The 22136-nt window shown below is 42.4% G+C and overlaps 1 protein-coding gene across 7 annotated transcripts in view; it reads left to right on the top strand.

Moving 5' to 3' along the window:
* The window catches only part of ccdc102a (coiled-coil domain containing 102A), a 215283-nt gene that overhangs the window by 44919 nt on the left and 148228 nt on the right, over positions 1-22136 (top strand). For 6 of the 7 annotated variants that reach the window (XR_011086707.1, XM_068650372.1, XM_068650371.1 and 3 more), the window contains one exon: positions 9678-10049. Coding sequence is in view for 6 of the 7 variants with exons in the window: in XM_068650372.1 (XP_068506473.1) it covers positions 9678-10049 (372 nt within the window). In the remaining variant the exon portion in view is untranslated. The remainder of the gene's footprint in view (positions 1-9677; positions 10050-22136) is intronic. The other variant, XM_068650373.1, reaches the window with a different exon arrangement.

Below are 22136 nucleotides of genomic sequence, written 5' to 3'. Positions count from 1 at the left end.
CCGACCCCTGAACTAGACAGTGGTCCGCGAGTCCTAAAGCTGCGCGGGGCACAGAGCGATATCCGTCCTTTATTACTGTGTAGCAGTGGTCCAGTGTCTGTGTGCCTCTGGTGGGACACGTGATATGCTGTCTATATTTGGGAAGTTTGTGTGTGAGGTTTGCTGTTAAAATTCCCCAAAACAATAATCAATGAGTTTGGGAGTTTTTTTCTCCATGTTTGTTATCTGGTCAGCCAGCAGCTTTGTGGCTTCGATCGAGCATTCATGTGGTGGAATGTAATCAGCCGCCATTACGATTGAGGAGAAATCTCGCGGTGAATAAAACGGCCGGCAGTTGATAAAAAGTTTCTCTAAGAGAGGGCTCTTTCAACACTGTGACATCAGTACATCAACCTTCATGAATGTAGTAGCATAATTCACCTTCCTTTGTTTTTCCCGTGAGCTCCGTGCTGCGATCCGCACATAAGAGAAATCCAGGCAGCCATACGGCGTGGTCGTCGAGCCACGTTTCGGTGAAGCACAGGGCGGCGGATCTGCTAACGTTTGGGTTTCTTGGGATTAGAAGCAAAAAAAATAGCGGTAGCACGTAGAAGAAAAATAAAAAATAGTGGTAAGAAAACAAAGAAAATAAGAGAACAGAAAATGGAGAAATGTAGTGACAATCTGGAGAAAAGTGGGTCGAAGATCGGCCAGGTTAACTGGCAGCTGAGGAGAAGTTATGATGCAAACTTCAAGATGATGGTGATAAATGAGGCAGAGTCTTCAAACAATTGCAAAGCGGCTGTGAAATATGGTGTCACAGAGTGTCATGCACGGAGATGGAGAGCTCAAAAAGATGGCTTAAAAAAAATGATCACAATCAGAGAAAAGCTTTCCGTGGTCCTCAGAGCGGCCGCTTTCAAGAGCTCGACAGGAGGGTGTGCACATACGAGGACGTTGACACTGAACACAGCGAGAAAGAGGATGTTTGCGAGGAGTAATGACATTCTGACATAACAGATCAGCTACTCCAAGTTTAAACCAGTTTGCATTATTTTATTGCAATGTTTTTCCTTATTCAGATTTATTTCAAGACTACAGTTAGACTTCACTTTGATGGTTAATGCAGTTATTGCAATTTTGTTGTTTTATTACAGTAGATTTATTTACATTTTAAAAACCAGAATCTATTCATTTACAAATGTGATCGCACTTTAGTTTACATATTTAAATGTTCAGATATTAAGATGTGATACAGTTTTTGCACGATTTGAATGAGGCAAAATAACATGCTTTCTCTCTCGAATATATTGTTATAATCATTTGTTTTGCATGTATAAAAATCAAATTTGGTGTTCAAAAAGTATTTTTTCAAACTTGAGTCTTGAAAAAGAGGGGGTCGTCTTATAATCAGGGTCGTCTTATATACGGGCCAATACGGCAACACAAAGTAGCAGAGAGCGAGTCACCGAGGCGGCCATCTGCAGCGCCACCTTATGTCACAGCAAACAAACGATTTTGATTGCATGGTTATGGGAGAAATGGGTTCATTTTGTGAAACTGTCATGGGAGAATCCAGCGTCCTGCGTTGGAGTGACCCTCACCACGACAAGTACGAAGTTTAGAGACAAAAGAACACGAACACCCAAGGCAAGACACTGGCCAGGAGAGATGAAACCACAGTGAGTTGGTCGGATCTCTACCTTTCCATCCCATACATGAGCCTTTTACAGGACTGTCTCAGAAAATTAGAATATTGTGATAAAGTTCATTTTTTACTGTAAAGCAATTAAAAAAACAAAAATGTCATACATTCTGGATTCATTATAAATCAACTGAAATATTGCAAGCCTTTTATTATTTTAATATTGCTGATTATGGCATACAGCTTAAGAAAACTCAAATATCCTGTCTCAAAATATTAGAATATCATGAATAAGTATACTAGTAGGATATTCAACTAATGACTTAAATAGTCTAATTAATTCGAAACACCTGCAAGGGCTTCCTGAGCCTTGAAAAACACACAGCTTGGTTCAGTAAACTAAATCACAAGTATGGGGAAGACTTTCTTATCTGACTGCTGTCCAGAGGACCATCATTGACACGCTCCATCAGGAGGGTAAGACACAAAGAGAAAATTCTCTAAGAGCAAGCTGTTCATAGAGTGCAGTTTCAAAGCACATCCACAAAAAGTCTGTTGGAAGGGGGAAATGTGGCAGGAAACGCTGCACAACCAAGAGAGATGACCGCAGCCAGGAAGCAATGTGAAGAAGTAGCTTCCAGAATTTGGAGGAGCTTCAAAGACAGTGGACTGAAGCTGGAGTCCAGGTATCAAAACCCACGGTTCACAGAAGTGTCCGGGAAATGGGCAACAATAGCCGTATTCCCACGGTCAAGCCACTTCTGAACTCAAGACAACGGAAGAAGCGTGTGACTTCGGCTATGGAAAACAAGCACTGGACATTTGCAGAGTGGTCCAAAGTCCTCTTTTCAGACGAAAGCAAGTTTTGTATTTCATTTGGAAGCCAAGGCGCCAGAGTCTGAAGAAAAGGCTGGAGTGGAGCAACATCCAAGTTGCTTGAAATCTAGTATGAAGTTCCCACAGTCAGCAGTGGTTTGGGGAGCCATGTCAGCTGCTGGTGTTGGTTCACTGTGTTTCATCAAGTCCAGAGTAAATGCAGATTTTAGAGCACTACATGCTTCCGTCTGCTGAAAAGCTCTATAGAGATGATGATTTCATTTTCCAGCATGATCTGGCACCTGCCTACAGTGCCAAAACGACCAGTAAATGGTGTACTGACCATGGCATTACTGTCCTCGATTGGCCTGTCAATTCCCCTGACCTGAACCCCATAGAGAATTTGTGGGGTATTGTGAAGAAGAAGCTGAAAGACACCAAACCCAACAATGCAAATGAGCTAAATAAAGGCCGCTATTAAAGCATCCTGGGCATCCATAACACCTCAGCAATGCCACAGGTTGATTGCCTCCATACCGCGCTGCATTGATGCAGTAATCCATGCAAAAGGATTCTCAACCAAGTACTGATTGCATCAATAGACATTTTCAAATGTTTGATTTTATTTTGCTGTTATAAATCTTTTTTTTTTTTTTTTTTTTACTTGGTCTGAGGCAATATTCTAATATTTTGAGATAGGATACTTGAGTTTTCTTAAGCTGTAAGCCATCATTAGCAATATTAAAATAAAAGGCTTGCAATATTTCAGTTGATTTGTAATGAATCCAGAATGAATGTCATTTTTGTTTTTTTAATTGCATTACAGAAAATAAAGAACTTTATCACAATATTAAAATTTTCTGAGACAGTCCTGCATTTTAAAGTCACACGAATTACAACAGCACAATAAATACAAGAATCAATATGACATGACATGCATGAGAACTTCAACCCTGGTTCCATTCTAACATACTTGTTTGTTCCTCGCTCTGTCCCTGGTCTTTATGTGTATTTTAAGCCGGGCGGCCAGGTTGCCCTGACCTGGTGTTTCCTCCTGGAATTGTAGTTAGTATGCTAATTTCTGAACTAGGGTAAGATGAGTACAATAACAGGGTAAGATAACTACATTTTTTTTTTTTTTTTTAATAATTTATTTCGAACATTTAAAGAAATACAAGAAAGAAAGTAACAATACTGAAAATAATAACTCCATAGTACAATAAAGAAGAAAGAAAAGAAAAAAAAAACATTGCGTTATAAATTTTCACTTTATCATAAAAAAATCTTATTTGTTCAAAAGGGAGTAGAAGGAAGCCTAGGCTTATCTAGCTCTACCCCTTGTAACAACATTTGCTTGATTCCGTCAAGATTTGTCCATTTTCAGATTTGTTAAAGATATACATATATATATATATATATATATACATATACACATACATACATACATACATATAGATATTATACATACACACACTTATACATACATACACCTCCTTTAAATAAATACAAAAGCAGTTTAAACACCTCACAGCATGCTACGGTATCCCATCAGTATTTTGCCTTTATACATTTTTTTAAACACATAACACAGGATATATAATTACATTTTACAATTACGTTATGTAGACATGTAAAGAGGATATGATTGAAGATATGATTGGATTACATTTGATAAGATGATTATATATACACCGTGTGCACAATTATTAGGGATTTGTATTTTTGAGGACTAATTTTATGATTGAACTACTGCAGTGACCGCAGTCAATCCAAAATGTTAATAAACTTCAATCAGATTATTTCATAAAGTAAAACTGAGGTTTTGGCTTTCTAAGGAGAAAATCTGTGCGTGCACAATTATTAAGCAACTGTTAGGGTGTTTTCACACTTGGTCCCTTTCAGCTTTCTAAGGGTGTTTTCACACTTGGTCCCTTTCAGCCCTCTAAACAAACTCAGATCGATGACTCAGCATTTTTTGTGCATATGTGAACACGCCAACCGTACTCAGACCCCTTTAAAACGAACCATACTGAGACCACCTCAGGAGGTGGTCTCAGTACGGTTCGCTAAAAAGTCAACGGTACGGTTCACCTAATCTGTGCATTGTGAACACAAAGCGCACTGGGTTCACTTCGCCTTTTTGCACTGTATTGTAACCTCCTTGGCTAGCCGTAGATTGGTCACGTGACTGCAGGCTCAAAAACAAAACTGTAGAGAACAGAGAATCCAAAGTATGGCAGCAGCAAGTGGTGGTCGTGACCGTGGTTTTAATAGTAAACGTAGAGAAGCATGTGCCGTTCAAAGTTCTGCCACGGCACCTGGACGCGGCATAGTTTGGGGAGAAGATGAAATGGAATGTCTTTTGGAAATTTGGAACGACAGCATTAAATCACAACTATCTACGACCCACCGTAATGCGAAAGTATTTCAAGAATTTTCTGAGAGAATGAAAGCAGCCGGTTTTGATAGAACTTCTATACAATGCAGAATGAAAGTGAAAAAAACAACTGAAAACTACCCAGAATGCAGTGCAGTGGGAGTGGGAGAGCCCTAGAGGACCTAGTGTGAACAGAAAGAGGACTGAGGCCCCATCAAGGCTGAACTAAACCAGAAAGAGAACTCGGTCCTCTTTGAAATACACTCACAATGTGAGCTGAGTTTGTTTCCTCTTGGTCTACTTTTTGGTCCACTTCTTTGGTTCTTTTAAAAGGGTCCAGGTGTGAAAACACCCTTAAAAGGGTCCAGGTGTGAAAACACCCTTAGTGTACAGACGTATTATGCAACTAAATGAAAAACGACAATGTTCCCACATCACTTGTTTATTTTCATCTATTTAAGTGAGAATAATAATCAAACAACTCAAAATTTAGAAATTGACATTTCCAAAAAAAACAGAAAAAAAAAGGAAATCAGTGACCAAAAGAGCCACCCTTCTTTTCAATAACAGCCACAAGCCTTCCATTCATGGAGTCTGTCAGTTTCTTGGCGTTTCAACTTGTGTCTCCTATTTAGTGGTGGTCGGGTTTCAACTTTTCTTACCTTGGCCATGTGTCTGAGCACAGAACACCATGTATTTCTGAATACTCCAGGTAGGTTGCAGTTCTGAAATATGACAGCACTGGAGGATAATGGGTTCCTGGTAGCTTCACGTTTGATTCTTCTCAAATCTTTGGCAGTTAATTTACGTCTTCTCAACACGTTTCTTGTGACCCTGTTGACTTTATGCACCAAAACGTTTGATGGTTCGGTGATCACTTCAAATACACTTCACTTGATATGTTTAAAACCAATAAGCCTTCAAGTTTAAACAACCTGAGGTTGGAAAATACGCATAAAAATGATAATATCGTGAAATGGTCACTTGCCAATAATTGTGCACACGGTGTAATTTCCCTCTCAGAAACCTGCCATTTTTTTCTAATGCTGATTGTTAGAATCAGAATCAAACTTTTTTTCCCCAAGTGAAAGAAATAGTATTCTTTAATTTGGTTGATTTGGTATTTTGTATTTTTAAAAATCACTGAAGACAATGTCCTGTGGGTCTTGAAAATGTCAAAATGCTCTAAAATGTCTCTCAGTGAATAAGTTTAGGTGGGGAAGCTTATGCTAAAAAATGTACTGTTTTCACAGTCTGCGGTTGTTACTACTGCAGCTGCTGTAAAATGTGCTGTATAAATAAAGTTCTATTATTGTATTGTTATGTATTGTATTGTCATTTGTGGGGGTCCATGGTGTCTTCTTTTTTCATTTACTATTTGTAAAGATTCTTTTGATCAAACAGAAAAAAGTTTTACCTTTTGCTTGACATGTTTCGGCCACTGCCTGTAGCCTTCCTCCGAAGCGTCACAAGGTGGGGAAGTGACCTGTCTTATCCGCTGCTGGTTTTCTTGGTTTGTGTCTGTCTAGCACTTTGCCAGGATGGCATCCCATGTGTGAGATAGGGTCTAGGTCCCCACATCTTGATTCATACTTCTTGCGGGCTTTGATGGCCTCTCTTATCCAACCGTGGTGTTTACTGCTTTCAGCACGGATGACAATGGCATTCTTCCATCATGTGTTTTTTTTTCTCTTGCAATGGTTGAATATGACTCGTTTGAGATTTTCTTGCTTGGTTTGTTCTTGTATTGCAGTTGTTTGTTGGCTGTCTCGTTTTCACATTCCTTTTGGTGTTCTATTTTCCTTGTCCTTAATTTCCTCCCTGTCTCCCCGATGTATGTGTTGTTACATGATAGGCACAGTATTTCGTATGTTACATTACATTTGTGTTCTGGTCCTATCCTGTCCTTGGGTCTGACTAAAAGCTGTTTTTGGTGTGATATGACCAGTGTATTGATGTTGTGTTTATTCATGGTTCTGTTAGATGGCAGTGTGACAGTGGCCGGTTTGTTATTGTTGAGTGTCCTCTTGTTCCTTTTTATGTACAGCATAAACCTTTGCTTGCACTCTGAACCGGTTTATGTGAAAAACAGAACACCAAAAGGAATGTGAAACAGAGACAGCCAGCAGATTTGAAAATTTCCAATCAGGCATATTCCATATTCAATAATCACGTCGTGGACAATGCCAGTGTCATCCTTGCTTGCGCGCCCTACTGTCTGGCCAAACCAAGAAAACCAGCAGCCTATAAGACATGTCACTTCCCCACCTTGTGACGCTTCTGAGGAAGGCTACAGGTAGTAGCCGAAACATGTCAAGCAAAAGGTAATAAATATTCTGTCTGACCAAAAGAATCTTTAAAAATGGTATTGTATTGTATTCAAAAACATTATATGAAATAATGGGAGATAGTAAATCACTTGGCTTTGATGGCGCCGCTTGAATGGCAGCCTGTTACAGCAGCTCTGACCTTTCTTCCTTTATTTTAGTGTTTTTCTATGTGTTCTAATGAGTTTTTGTTGTTTTCTCCTTCTCACGTTGTTGATTAGGCTCGTGCGCGGCTATGGATGTTCACATTGTAACATTCGTAGTTTGTTCCTTACTGCTTTTGAAACTTTTTGGTGTGGCGTCGGGTGATCCATCCATACTAGGCTCCGTTGTCTACACCCGCGATCAGCTGTTGGCCTGGCGCTACACACCCCTTCCCTGCGCGGTGCGGCCGGAGATCCCCAAGGAGATATGGCCACGGAGAAGAGGATGCCAAGCCGGAGTAAAGCGCAGGCAAGGGAAGAGATGGTTTAAACCGTGTTTGCCGTCGGTCATCATGGGGAACGTGGGATCTCTTCAAAGCAAGATGGAAGAGCTAACGGCGCTAGCCCGTACGCAGAAGGAATATCGCGAATGCAGTCTTATGTGCTTCACGGAGACGTGACTGAACGATCTCTCGCACGACTCACACTTCTCCCTGGATGGATTTCAAGTGGTGCGGGCTGACACGAGAGCTACAGAGAGCGGTAAGAGGATAGGAGGGGTACTCGCTGTGTTTGTGAACGATAGATGGTGCCATCCCGGACACGTCAGTGTTAAGGAGCAGATCTGCTCCAGTGACTTGGAGCTGTTGGTGGTTAGCATGCGACCATACTACCTCCCGAGGGAGTTTTCACATGTTATTGCTATAACTGTACATACCTCTCTCGGCTGTCGCTGCTACCGCTACGGACCGCATCCACACTATCGTTTCTAAGCTTCAAACTCAGCATCCACAATCCCTGCTCATCTCCGGGGACTTCAATCATGCTTCCCTGGCCTCTTCTCTCCCCACCATTGCACAATACTATGTCAATTGCCACACCATAAACAATAGAACTTTGGACCTGTTGTATGCTAATGTCAAGGATGCATACACCTCATCCCCCCTCCCCCCACTTGGTCGCTCGGATCACAACCTCGTCCATCTGGTCGCAGAGTACACCCCGGTGGTGAAACAGCGTCCACCTGAGAGGAGGTCTGAGGTGTTGTCGTCTGAGGAATCTACTGCCAGGCTCAGAGACTGTTTTGAGAATACAGACTGGGAAGCTCTCTGTGGCCCCCATGGCAGTGACATTGACAGTGTGACCCACTGCATTACGGACTACATTAATTTCTGTGTGGAGATCACTGTGCCCTCGTAGTCGGTCCGGTGTTTTCCCAACAACAAACCTTAGGTGTCCTCTGAGATACGGGCTCTGCTTAATGAGAAGAAGAGTGCCTTTGGTTCGGGGGATGCGGTGGATCCATCCATCCATCCATCCATCCATCCATCCATCCATCCATCCATCCATCCATCCATCCATCCATCCATCCATCCATCCATCCATCCATCCATCCTTCCTTCCTTCCTTCCTTCCTTCCTTCCTTCCTTCCTTCCTTTCTTCCTTTCTTCCTTTCTTTCTTTCTTTCTTTCTTTCTTTCATGGCACTTCAGAAGGCATAGCCCTGAGCCAGCTCCCCTCTTCATCAACGGCGAGCAGGTGGAGAGGGTCCACAGCGTCAAGTACCTAGGCGTCCACATCTCTGACCGGATCTCCTGGTCAGAGAACATCACCACCATCGTTAAGAAGGCCCAGCAACGGTTACACTTGCTGAGAGTCCTCAGGAGGTACAACCTCAACATCGACCTGTTGCTGACCATCTACCGCTCTTCCATCGAGAGTCTGCTGACCTACTGCATCACAGTATGGTTCGGCAGCTCCACCGCCGCTGACAGGGAGAAGCTGCAGAGAGTGGTGAAGGCAGCTCAGAGGATCATTGGCCGCCCTCTCCCCTCCCTTACGGACATTTACACTGCCCGCTGCCTCAGCAGAGCTAAGGCCATCTCAGCGGACAGCTCCCACCCTGGCTCCGCCCTGTTTGACCTGTTGCCCTCTGGAAGGCGCTACAGGCAAATGAAGACCAGGACAAACAGACTCAAAACCAGTTTCTTTCCTAAAGCCATCGCCGCCCTCAACTCCACCGGCACTGATGACACTTTCATCCATGCACTATCGGAACTACTGTTTCCTATTATTCATTTACTTTCCTATTTCCTTAAGGACGGGGACACCGGGGCATCCTTCTTCTGTTCTGTTGATTATTTGACTTGTACTTTATCTACCTCTCATGCACTGAATGGAGGTCTCCAATTTCATTGTACTATGTAGAATGACAATAAAGGTTTTCTGATTTTCTGATTCTGATTAACCTGGGTCTGAATTTGTAGTTGAATACAATTGATTAGTTTGTGGGCTTGATGCTTTCATCTTATGCATACCCATTAAAGTGACTCAAATAAATTTGAAAATGCACAAAATATTTAAGGTGATTTGAAAACTGTTTCCTCCAAGGTTCGCGCAGAGCGTAACCGTGCACGTGAGGAAGTTCGCCACCTGAGGCAGAGGCTGGAAACTTTGACCAAGGAGCTGAGCGGTGCTCGACGGGAGCGTCAGGAATTTCTATCAGAGAATGAGATGCTTCGAAAGGATGGGGTACAGCTTTACAGTGATTTTACTCCTCTTCCAGTCATAAGTTGTGCCTCCAACCCTGCACACCACCACTGTATTTTTTCTGCCCCTTTCTGTCCATCCATTGTAACCTCCACGTCTTCAACGCAAGTTCATTCTGATTGCAACATAGATATATTAAGTGAGCAGTTACCTGCATCTCCAGAGCCTGAACCCGTGAGGGATATGAACGCACAGAAAACAGGTCAGCAAAAGGTGAGAATATGCTGTGTATTTTAATATTTTATTTATTTTACATTGTATAAACGATATCAGTATAGCTCATGACACAATCTTGGCATCATCTCAATCTTATTGAACGTTACATTGAATACATTTGGGTTTTTCTTTGGTATTTTTTTTAAATGTATTATCATTGTGGTTTATTTTATTAGTTGGATTTCTTTTGTTTCCCTCAAGGATCACATTTTAGTTAATCCAAAAGTACGAGAGCGCAACAAACTTTGCCTACACATTGGCCTTGGTAAAACATTTTATATTTTAATGTTGTTATAGACAATGACAATAGAATTACGCTGTAGGGCCACCAAGAGTAGAAAAATCAAACTAATATTGTTCCATTTGACCTAGACATAGATCCTAGGTCCCTAGACCAGACATGCCCAAAGTCCGGCCCGTGTCTAAATTTAGACCGGCCCGAAGCATCGTGTCATAAAATCAATAATATCTGGCTCACCGGTACTGTCGAGGGGACCTGCGCGTCCCGGAGCGAGCCACAGAAATGTAATGCGTACATACGCGAAGGCACACATGAGCGAGCGCTCATGATCAGGTCCGAGCGCATTCTCCCCTGTCCCTTCCTAGTTTATGCGCACACAGGTGCCTGGTTGCAAGATAATCAGACACTTCCTCATTTAAATGTCCGCACACCAAGGACTAAGGCGACGCTAAGATCAGATCAGATCTGACGCTGCACAGGGAAAGGCAGAATAACCCACCGACTACTGGTGAGAGCTCTGTCTACTTACTACTAACGCTACAAACACTACTGCGCACCCGTGCCACCCAGTCAGTGATCGCAAACAACAAAAAGACTATGGAGTTTTTTTTGTGATTATGAAGTATTTTGTTGTCTTTGAAGTTAAAATAAAAAGATAAAACGGATAATGATTCAATTTGGATTAAAAATCCGATATGATACAACCTGGCTTGTTTACTGCAGTCGAAACACCAATATCACCCTTCTCATGAATACAACAATAACAATAATAAAACAAACTCAATACATGTAATAAAGAAATTATCCAACATTCATAAAACCGTTCATTTGTATTTAATGTGTTATTATTTAAACCTAACTTTCCTGGGAATGTAATTGACAATAGATTTTCTCATTTGCAATATCAACCTATCTGCAGACAGCAAAGGATATAAGTACATATTTTTGAGGTAATTTACAATGGTAATGGTTCGAGGAATGTCAGTCTGATTGGTCGGCCCAGATAGATTTTTATCTAACCAAATCTGGCCCCCTTTGCAAAACGTTTGGACACCCCTGCCCTAGACATACAAAAATTGGCCGGCACGAGACGTACAAAAAAGTCAGCTGCAGCCATCATCTAAAATGAACAGCACAAAACGTGAATTTTTGAATGTCCAACATTTGCACCCTTGTCCGAGAGGATTCAGCCGGTTATCAGTTTGTCTTGAAATTGTGGGTCCTTTATATTAAGATGCTCATGATGAAGAAATAAAATCCAACCAAAGCTTATTTTGTCCAACACCCGTCACAAATTTTGACCGAAACACCGAACGCTTCACCAACATCTACCAGAAATTGGAGACATACAAAAAGTCTCTGGAGCTCGACTCAAAACTCAACAGGAAGCTGACCATTTTATATTTCCTTTGAGATTTTGTCTTTTGTGGTACTTTTTTTGTTTTAAGGAAAAGACAAGGAATTTAAGCAGGTTTAAACAAACAAGAATAAATCCTTGTGACTGTGCATCAGCTTTTGCACCCTGGCTGCTGAGCACTCTATGACATCTTCCTGAAGAGTCTGGCAGCCTTCATCCACGATTACTCGTTTCAGTTGATATGCCTCTAGATCTGGACTCCCACATTGCTCTCGCAATCTGGACGGATCATCGGCTGAGGGAGGTCAGGCAAATATGTGGTGGTACTTTTTTGGTTTTAAAGAAAAGACAAGGAATTTAAGCAGGTTTAAACAAACAAGAATGAATCCGTAAGTGACTGTGCATCAGCTTTTGCACCCTGACTGCTGAGAGCGGGTGGAACTCGACGGTGCTCTATGACATCTTACTGAAGAGTCTGGCAGCCTCCATCCACGATTACTTGTTTCAGTTGATACGTATGCCTCCGGATCTGGACTCCCACATTGGTCTCACAATTTGGACGGATCACCGGCTGAGGGAGGTCAGGCAAACATGGTCACAGGTCGCAGGTTTCCCGCGCTACCAAGCATCAGTTGTGACTGCTCCTCACTGTTCGCCATCTGACCATTGCCAGCATGTTCCCTTGGGACGAGAGGCAGAGCCCATGCAACTGGACAGATCGCGACTCTCGTAGGAGGAGAGCTGACACCGACAACACAAAGGTTGGTGCTTTTACTGCGAAAAAAAGATCACCTCGTGTCAGCCTGCCCATACAAAACAACCCCAGTGATGAGTCAGTTTACGGCACAAAAGTCCATTCCAAAAAATCTCACCAGAGTTAAGATAATTCACCGAACCACTTACACAGACCTCCATGCAGTAATGGGGCAGAAGAGAGACTCATGGACAGGGGGCTTGTGAGACATTTTAGTGCCAAGATCAAGCTACTGCTCAAGCCGATTAAGGTGAGGGCACTCAATGGTTGTGAACTATTTACCATTACTCACATCATTGAACCTATCGAGTTCCATGTTGGCGAACATGTGGAGCGCCTATTTCTCCATGTGTTTGAGTCTCTTTCACTTACTCTGGTTTTTGGACACCCATGATTGTATGAACACAACCCGCACATGAACTGGCGGACTGGCAAAATTCTGGGATGGGGAAAGTAATGTGTGAACCACGGAATTGGTTTATCAACTCAGAGAAGAGATAAGGGTTGTTTATGCTGTTTCTGTTAATTTCCTACTAGACTCTGAATACCCAGGTCTGAGCGTTGTACCTCCATGCTATCATTAAAGTATTAAACAAGACCAAACCCATGTCATTCCCACTGCATCGTGCCTACGATTGTGCTATAGAGCTGATTTCAGCTTCCACTAGTCCCAAGTATTCAGGCTGTGAACCAGAGTGCAGCAATTAAAGAATATTGTATTTTCCGCATCATAAGGAGCATTTAAAAGCCTTTAATTTTCTCAAAAAACGAAGGTGCGCCTTTTAATAAGGTGCGCCTTTTGTGTGGACCAAATTGCAAAATCTGTAAAGTTGTTTTCTGTGGCTTCCGTATTATACAGGCGTAATATGAAGACCCAATGAACCAATCAGAGGGCTTTACGTTTTATGTAGATCGAGGCAAATAAACAATCAGAGGACTGTACGTAACACGTAGAGTATGTTCCTCCGCCGCCATTGCTAAATAATGTCAAATTCGCACTTATCTTATGTAAGCGACCGGCTCTCCGTTTAAAGCATAGGTGTCAAACTCTGGCCCGCGGGCCAAATTTGGCCCGCAGTGTAATTATATTTGGCCAGCGAGGCAATTTAAAATTAACATTAGAGCTGGCCTGCCGGTATTATACGGCGGCAGCACTGTAACACCGCATTCATCGCTTGTACTACAAATCCCATAATGCTCTGCTGTTGCTTTGGCGCCCATACGTCCGTTCATAACTCCGCCTCATGCCCATATAAGTAGAATCCGTGTTCATTTTTTCCCAGAATGCACCTGAAATTTTCAAGATGGCACTGCCTAGATTCTATACTATTGGCTTCCGAGCAGCAGTCTACAAACCAATGGGTGATGTCACGGATGTTACGTCCATTTCTTATATACAGTATATGTGCACACCCCGCATCTGCGTGCCTCTCCCCCACACTGCGACCTCAAACGACAGCTGTCACTGTTACCCTACCAACAAATGGCGAAAAGAAAGGCAGAAAATAGAACTTTTCTGGACAGGTGAGAGACAGAATATCTGTTTACATGTATACAAGACAGACCTGTTTGTCTTGTTTGTGGAGCCAATTTGTCAGTAACTAAGGAGTACAATATCAGACGACACTATGCAACCAAACACCAGAACAAATATAAGGACCTGGACACGGCTCAAAGGAGCCAGAAAGTAAAGGAGATGAAAAGGGGTTTGGTTTCACAACAGAAAATGTTCACAAAAGCCACAACAAGTGAGGCTACTGTAAAGGCAAGTTATATCGTGGCACAAGAAATCGCCAAATCAGCCTGACCCTTTAATGAGGGAGAGTTTGTAAAAAAGTGCATGATGAAGGTTTGTGACCAAGTGTGCCCAGAGAAAAAGCAAGCCTTTGCAAACGTAAGCCTGAACAGAAACACAATAGCTGACCACACATGCGAGCTTGCCACCAATTTGCATGTCCAGTTGATGGAGAAGGGAAAAGATTTTGTTTCTTTTTCCCTTGCTGTGGATGAGAGCACTGACGCGTCTGATACTGCGCAGCTGTCTGTCTTCGTCCGCGGCGTGGACTCAAATCTGTGTGTTACGGAGGAGCTTTTGGGATTTAAACCAATGCATGGCACAACCACAGGGAAATAAATCTTTGAGGAGGTTTGCAAATGTGTAACTGAAATAAACCTTCCGTGGAATAAACTTGTGGGATTAACCACAGATGGTGCGCCAGCCATGAGTGGTAAAAGGAATGGACTGGTGGGCAGGATTTGTGAAAAGATGCGCGAAGAAAACTGTGCCGGTGAATTATCTGTTGTTAGAGTTGTGCTCACTCCAACTTATTTTGCAAGAACCACACGGGAGACAAGTAAGTCCTTTTAGACACCTGCAGGTGGAGAGTCCATTCGTCACTGTGCGTACAGCGATGATCGAATGGAGGTCTGACTCTCGGCCCCTGCAAGAGCATTTTTATTAAGAGAAACAGGGTGGGGGTAAGAGTGGAATGAAAAGAGAAAGTCCTTGACCTCTAGTCAAAACATAGCAAGGGGTGTTTTACGACTTTGTGTAGGATGGGACAAGCTAGGTTATTTATCACAGGTTGCATTCCAACATAAGCATACAACTAATCTAGCTAGGTTATTTATTACAGGTTGCATTCCAACATAATCATACGATAAAGATAACCTGGAAAACCCTGACATCTCCCTCCTGTTTTATCATATGATCATGCCACCCCAAACAACAAAGACAAGCAAGAAAATATAATGAAGAAAGAATAGTAAAAATAATAATAAAAACAGTAAACAATGATAGCAACAATTTCCAGTGAAAATGAGGTTTTCCCTCAATACCCCAGATCAAACTTATTGTGTAAGCGAAAAACCTGCTGGCCAGATGTTATTAGCAGGAAAAGTCTCACACGGTCCCTCTGCCTTAGGCGACCAGAATGCTATCAATAAATAAAAGAAAAAGAAAAACACAGAAACAGTACATCATTGTATCCATCACTTGCGAAGCATTTTTGATGGTCAAACCAACAAGTTTCTGTAAAACATGCTCAGCAGAACAGCATCTAAGCAATCCACATTTCATTGTCATTATCACATCTGTCACGTCTAAGAAGTTGTATATGTACTCGTGTTTTCGTCAGCTGATGATGTTCTAGTCTGTAGGTGTGGTCTGTCACTCACACTGGTCCACACACTCGTGTCCAGTTGGCAGGCAGCATCGGACAACTCTTGTGACGTGCACTCATAGGATGCAGGTGAGGCAGTGCTTCTGTACTTCTGGATGAAGTAGGTCCCGTCCGATGGTGCAGCCATGTTGGTAGTAGAGCCCTTACACCTTGAAAACGGCTCTCCCATCCTGGCACACAGCGGTGATGTCCAAAGCTCCCATCCAGTTTCCTCCTGGAGAGCAGTCGTCGTTAATGCATTTGTGGGTCATGTTACCTTGGATGTAACATGTGTAATTCACTCCAGCTGGTCTCCCTGTGTAGGCCACTTGTGGTATTGTTCATCCTCTAACAGTCACATTGAGATTTGCCCAGAAGAGTTCATCATAGGCACCGTCTGCAAGTCCAGGGCGGGATGGGTCGGCATCACTGATTGTGACAGCTCGGTGTTGATATCCAACATGGATGCCATACATTACGCTTTAGTGACATTCATTGCTCTGGCCTCCAAGTTAACTTGTGTGAAGGAAGAGGGGAGTTTCGAACACACGTAACGTCCCTCCTGTGTGTGAGCTCTCACAGTGACCTTCACATACCGGTACCAAGTGTTGGTTTCGTATGGGTTTCTGGGGTCCCATGACCAGTCCTATAAGTTTTCATCATGTGACCATCGTTTTCCACGGTCAACATTGTCACTTGGTCTGTTCAGATGAGTCCATAGACCATAGCACGGTCCAACCACAACGCAGCAGACGATCCATCTGGCATATGGATCCCCATTGCTACTAGGATAGCAGAGACACCGGGACATCCCCTTGCCTAGCGGAGTTAGGATCGTTGTTCGCTTCACCATCATCGAGACGCCCCACCACTCCGAATTAGGGGTCCAGCACCCTCTGCAACTTGCAGTGGCTGAGGTGAATCCAACTGGGCCGTACAGCGATCTTCACTGTGGTCGTCAGCAAGACTTGGAATGGTCCCGCCCGTCGTGGCTGGCCCAGTTCTTTCTTTTGATGACCTTGATGTAAACCCAGTCTCCTGGATTGATGGGGTTGTCAACCTGTGAGGAGGAAAGATCAGGCGGCAGTAAATTTGTCTTTGACACAGTTTGAGCGTCCTGATCATATAATCTGCCAAGGACTGCTCTTCATCTGTAGTTTGCAACTCTCGTATTCAATTGTAGTGCCCATTTAACTGGCAAATAGAAGTGTTTGCGGGAAGAGTTTGAACACTTCCTAATGATTCCCTCTAACCAAAGACTACTTATGACAGGGGCTTTCCCATTTATTGCCTCCTGTTTTAAAAGAGATTGTCTTATCCATGCCTTCTTTCTCCTCACACGCCCACACCCACACAGGGTGTGCACACACACGCACACACACACACACACACACACACACACACACACACACACACACACACACACACACACACACACACACACACACACACACATCTGCACGCACACATACACAAAACGGCATACAAAGTTCAGACGAACGACAACAACTTTACAGAGATTACGCACGAACACAGAACACACAGACAAAGGGATTCTAATCCATCTTTCATGTAGCTTCTTTTTGATAGAATCTCCTATTGGTAACTGTATAGCAGATGTTTTAGCATATAATCCCATACTCTGCTCTCTCGCTTCTACTTTTTCATGTCGGTGCAGTCGTAGGTGGCCCCTATTGCAGTCATTGTCTTGTTAACTGTCGCCTTGTGCGACTCCTACGCATGATTGTGTGAAAGTCAAAAATTGAACGTACCTAACTCTCTGACCATCCAACCTCCACTGTGGTACAAAAAACCTTACTATTGTATTGAGCAAACTAGCTTCCTCCTGACTGAATTCACTTTAGTCCAAATGTCCTGTTCTAAAATTTATATAACTCGACCTCTACTTCTTAAGCTTGACGAGCCAAAATCTCAGATCTTGCTCTTGTTTCCTACCGTTTTAGCCTATTTTTTTTATCCAAATCCGTTCAATCTCTGATTATTATGCTTTTATCTGTAGCCCTACGTATTTTTCAATTTTTTTTATCAAATCTCCTCAGTTCTGTCAAACTCAGTGCACAATGAACCTCCCTTCCACTTTGAACCAAGCTCCACCAAGTTTGGTAACGCCGTAGCAAGGTGTGAGATTTGGTCGTCGGACACTCCAAGTCCATATCTTTTTGCCGCACTTCACCCTCTCAAGTTGGTGTTCTTTTGTTGTTGCTTCAGAGCGACCCCATCCATCACTCTTGAATGAGTCCATTGTTCAAATGAGTCAATTTTCATCATTGTGAGTTCCTCCGCTTTTCACTGTCTTTTCCGTCCCCGAGATGTTGTATTTCCTCCGGAGTGTACTTGTCCCCCTCCAAGCACAACAGCCGTCTTTTTTTGTCCTTCGCCAAAGGTCAAAGGTGCTTCAGAGCCAGGCAGCATTTTGTAGTTGTTCACGGCTGCAGGCGAAGTCTCGGATTGGGTTTCAGGGACCCTGACACTGAGAATGAGAGGGAGGGGCATCAAACTTGTAAGACTATCTCCAAATTTAGCTGCTTCCATCAATTTGCTGGTAACGTTTATTTACCAAACTTCAAATTCTCCTAATAACAGCGGTCTCGTTTTTATATTGTAAATCCTGCAACTCATCCTATTTTTGAGCTACATTTTATCTATAGTTCCAATTTAATGGGACAGTATGTTGTCTTCAGTATCATTATTGAAAATTAACTCATCAAGGTCTGTATTCCACATCTAGCCCTGATATATGTCTTGACCTCTTAAATGTTATTAACTGTGTCATGCTTGCTCAAAAATGTGACTTAGAATATGGTGCTGTGAATTCTCAGTCTCTCCAATCAAATTGGATCCTACTTCTTAGTTTTTATCTTTCTCATGTTCCTGTTAGTCTGCAATTGTCCAAATCAAAAATGTTGTTTTCTTCTGTCTTTCTTTTGAACCTCTAAAGCTCTCGTGTCGCTAACCTATCTACACCAGACAACCATTTAAAGGGTCTTAAAGAAAGGACCAACAGATTACTCCCAATACATATCTCCTGATTATTTACGAGTCATCACTCCTTTTCTCACTTGGGTGGGCGCACACGGGGCTGCTGGACGATCTATGACCCCACAGTCAGCCTCCCCAACTCAACACGGTGCATCTCTTGTCAGTTGTTAATGGAAACCAGACGCGTCTCGTGCCAATTAGTCTACGTTCATGGACCAAGGCCCAAACAATCCCGCACGAACCTGACCCAAAACATGACCCGGTCACACTTAGGCTTACAAGTGAGATATACATTGCATGATACCAGAACAAAAAAAATACCACAGTATAACACCAAAATGTATTCGAAAATTCATGTCATAAAGTGTTGTATTATTACTATCTTTCACTATCTGTCCTACTCACTCCCTCCTTCTGAGGCTTGGCAACGCCCATGCCTCACAACTTGACAAACCTTTTGGGAGAATGTGTTCTTTGCTACATACGATTCCATCATCATTTAATTTGACTTTCTTTCCAAAACGCTTCTCAATTTCTCAGTTCACGCATCTTCTACATGTGTTACTGGTTCTCCAGTTTTTTTCTCTAGTTAATTATCAATCCAAAAACTAAGTTTTTCTGTTTAGCATTTAACTTGCTCAAAATCACTCTTTCATCAAAGTCGCTCTACTAATTTTCCATAGTAGTCGCCAACGACTTCAACCATTCAACCTTTCATTCAGGCAATCATTCATCAATGCTCATCATATGCATCTCACACAGTCTCGAAAAATGAGTCTTCCTATCACGTTGGTCCCAATTCATCCAAGCTCACCACACAACATTCATATATCAATTTCAACTCAAGGTTCCTAACAATCCACCAATTCAAAAAAACTTAACTAAAAAAACTATTGGCAAATTCATCTGAATTTTTCCTTTGTTTTTAAATTTGAAGAACTCAATCTCTCAGATGTAGCTTACATTTAGAATTTAGTATAATCTTATAACACAACCAATCAATTATTCCCATTAAATGTAGCGTTGCAAAATATTAAATTCACAATTTAGCGTCTTCCAATTCCTGAAAGCACGTTCTGTTGTTTTGTTTACTTTGAATTTCTCATGAGGGCTCGACACTAACATGCACTAGTGTGGATTAGTTTCTGCTCGCAAACAGATTTCTCTCTTTTCCTCTCATTTTTATTTGTCAAAATTGTTTCTGTTCTGTGGTGTAAATTGAATAGACAACAGTCTAGCAAATTTCTTTATACTAAAAGTTTAGCCAATTTTCATCATTTTAACACATACACACACACATGCACAGCTCTCGCGTGCGAAAGGTAGGTCCCAGCACTAACGATTCGTCACAGGTTGGCCATTTCCCGCAGTCGATCATGAGCTGGTCCCTCCCACGCACACGAGGACAGCACATTCTATTTTTTTTCTTATTTATCTTCTAGAAGCAAGTTGTATTTCTTTACCACATGATTTGCATATTTTAACTTTAGTGTACACACACAATTTGAGCTCTAGTCATTTGTCATTGGGCATACAAACAGCATTGCCATACTTCTTGGATGGACAGGAGCTCTATCTAATAATCTAAAAAGTTTTTTGATAACCTGACAATGACATGTTTTGCTTTCATATGGGAGAGGTTTCAGATCTTTTAAATTTTGATACATGATTTGCATAGGAGCGGAAGCTCCTCTTGCCCATTTGCTTGAGCCGCTGCTTGAGCTGCGGCTTTGTACCTGCTCACAGGGGCGTTATTGTCCTGGTCTGACAAACACTTGTGACCTCATCAGTTTTCATTTTTCTATGTTTTGTCTCTTGAATTTGTTCTCATCTCTTTGAGAAGATTTCAACCACACTCTAGCACTTCTACCACTTCTTCCACATTTCAACTTTCTAATTTCCTTGTACTCCATACATTTTCTTCCACTTCGGCATGTATTGCATACAATTAAGAAATCTACTTTCCATGTACCTCTCATCTCAAAGAAGAGCAGAGCAAGAGATTTACCGTTCTTATTTCCCATCTTAATTTTAGTCTAAGTCTAGTAGATTAAGGTTTTACAATTTTTTTTCTTTTTTTTTTTCTTTTAGGATCCTCAATGCAGGTTTAAATTGACCTTTCAACAAATTACTAGCCTGTTTTATTGCCGTGGATCAATGCTAGAACTGCTATTTAGTCAATTTATCCTACCAGTCACACACTCAATCATACAAACTCCAGCGCTTTTTAGGCCTATCCAGGGATGGGTGTAAAACCCTCCCAAACAGCTTGGAAAAACGGACAAAAGAAAGAATCTACGCCCTTCTTCAATTAAGAAAAAGAAGCTCTGTTTTTCTTAGCCCGTTCCTTCCACTGGGACTTGAACAAAAGCTGGGGGTAAGAGTGGACTGAATAGAGAAAGCCCTTGACCTCGAGTCAAAACATAGCAAGTGGTGTTTTACGACTTTGTGTAGGATGGGACAAGCTAGGTTATTTATCACAGGTTGCATTCCAACATAAGCATAAAACTAATCTAGCTAGATTATTTATTACAGGTTGCATTCCAACATAATCATACGATAAAGATAACCTGGAAAACCCTGACATCTGATTATCACTACATCTTACATCAAGAATCCCTGTGTGGTAAAGCGCTGAAAATGGAGGATGTTATGTCCACAGTAACACAAGTTGTTAACTTCATAAGAGCCAAAGATCTCAATCACCGCCAGTTTAAGTCTTTTCTGGAAGAGTGTGATTCAGAATACACAGATGTGCCGTATCACACAGAGGTGAGATGGCTAAGCCGCGGAAAAGTGCTGAACAGATTTTTCAAACTGCGTGAAGAAATATGCCAGTTTCTGGAAAACAAAGGGAAGGACACAGCAGAGCTCCGGGAGCAAAGGTTTCTGTGTGAGCTGGCCTTTCTGTGTGACATCTCAAGCCACCTCGATGTGCTGAACCTGCAGCTGCAGGGGCGGGGACGCATCATCACAGATATGTATGCGTCAGTGAGAGCTTTTAAAATGAAGATGTGCCTGTGGGAGAATCAGATGCTACAAGCAAACTTTGGCCATTTTCCCTGCTGCCAAACCATTAAAACGCAGATCTCTATCGCCGTGTGCGCACAGTTTGCTGAAAAACTCAGTGCGCTCGGCGCTGAGTTTAGCCAGCGGTTTGGCGACTTTGATGTCCAGAAACTTAGATTTGAACTGCTTAGTAATCCCTTCACAGTTGATGTGGAAAAAGCACCAACCAACCTCCAAATGGAGCTGATTGAACTCTAGTGTGATGAAATGCTGAAGTCAAAGTTTGATGCTGTTGGGGCCGCACAGTTTCCACAGTTCATCCCTGACACGATGCCTCAGCTTCGCACTGAAGTTGCTCAATTGCTCTCCATGTTTGGTAGCACTTACCTATGTGAGCAACTTTTTTCCTCAATGAAGATGACGAAAACATCTCACAGGAGACGTTTGACTGACGAACACCTTTGTTCGATAATGACGGTTTCCTCAGCCTCATTGATGCGCCTGCCCCCGACTTCCATCCACGGAGGTGAAAGAGAGCTCCGTAGAGTAGAACCGGGCGTGC

Source organism: Syngnathus scovelli, chromosome 4 (assembly GCF_024217435.2).
Source record: "Syngnathus scovelli strain Florida chromosome 4, RoL_Ssco_1.2, whole genome shotgun sequence".
Lineage (NCBI taxonomy): Eukaryota > Metazoa > Chordata > Actinopteri > Syngnathiformes > Syngnathidae > Syngnathus > Syngnathus scovelli.
This window is presented reverse-complemented; position numbering and strand designations above follow the sequence as displayed.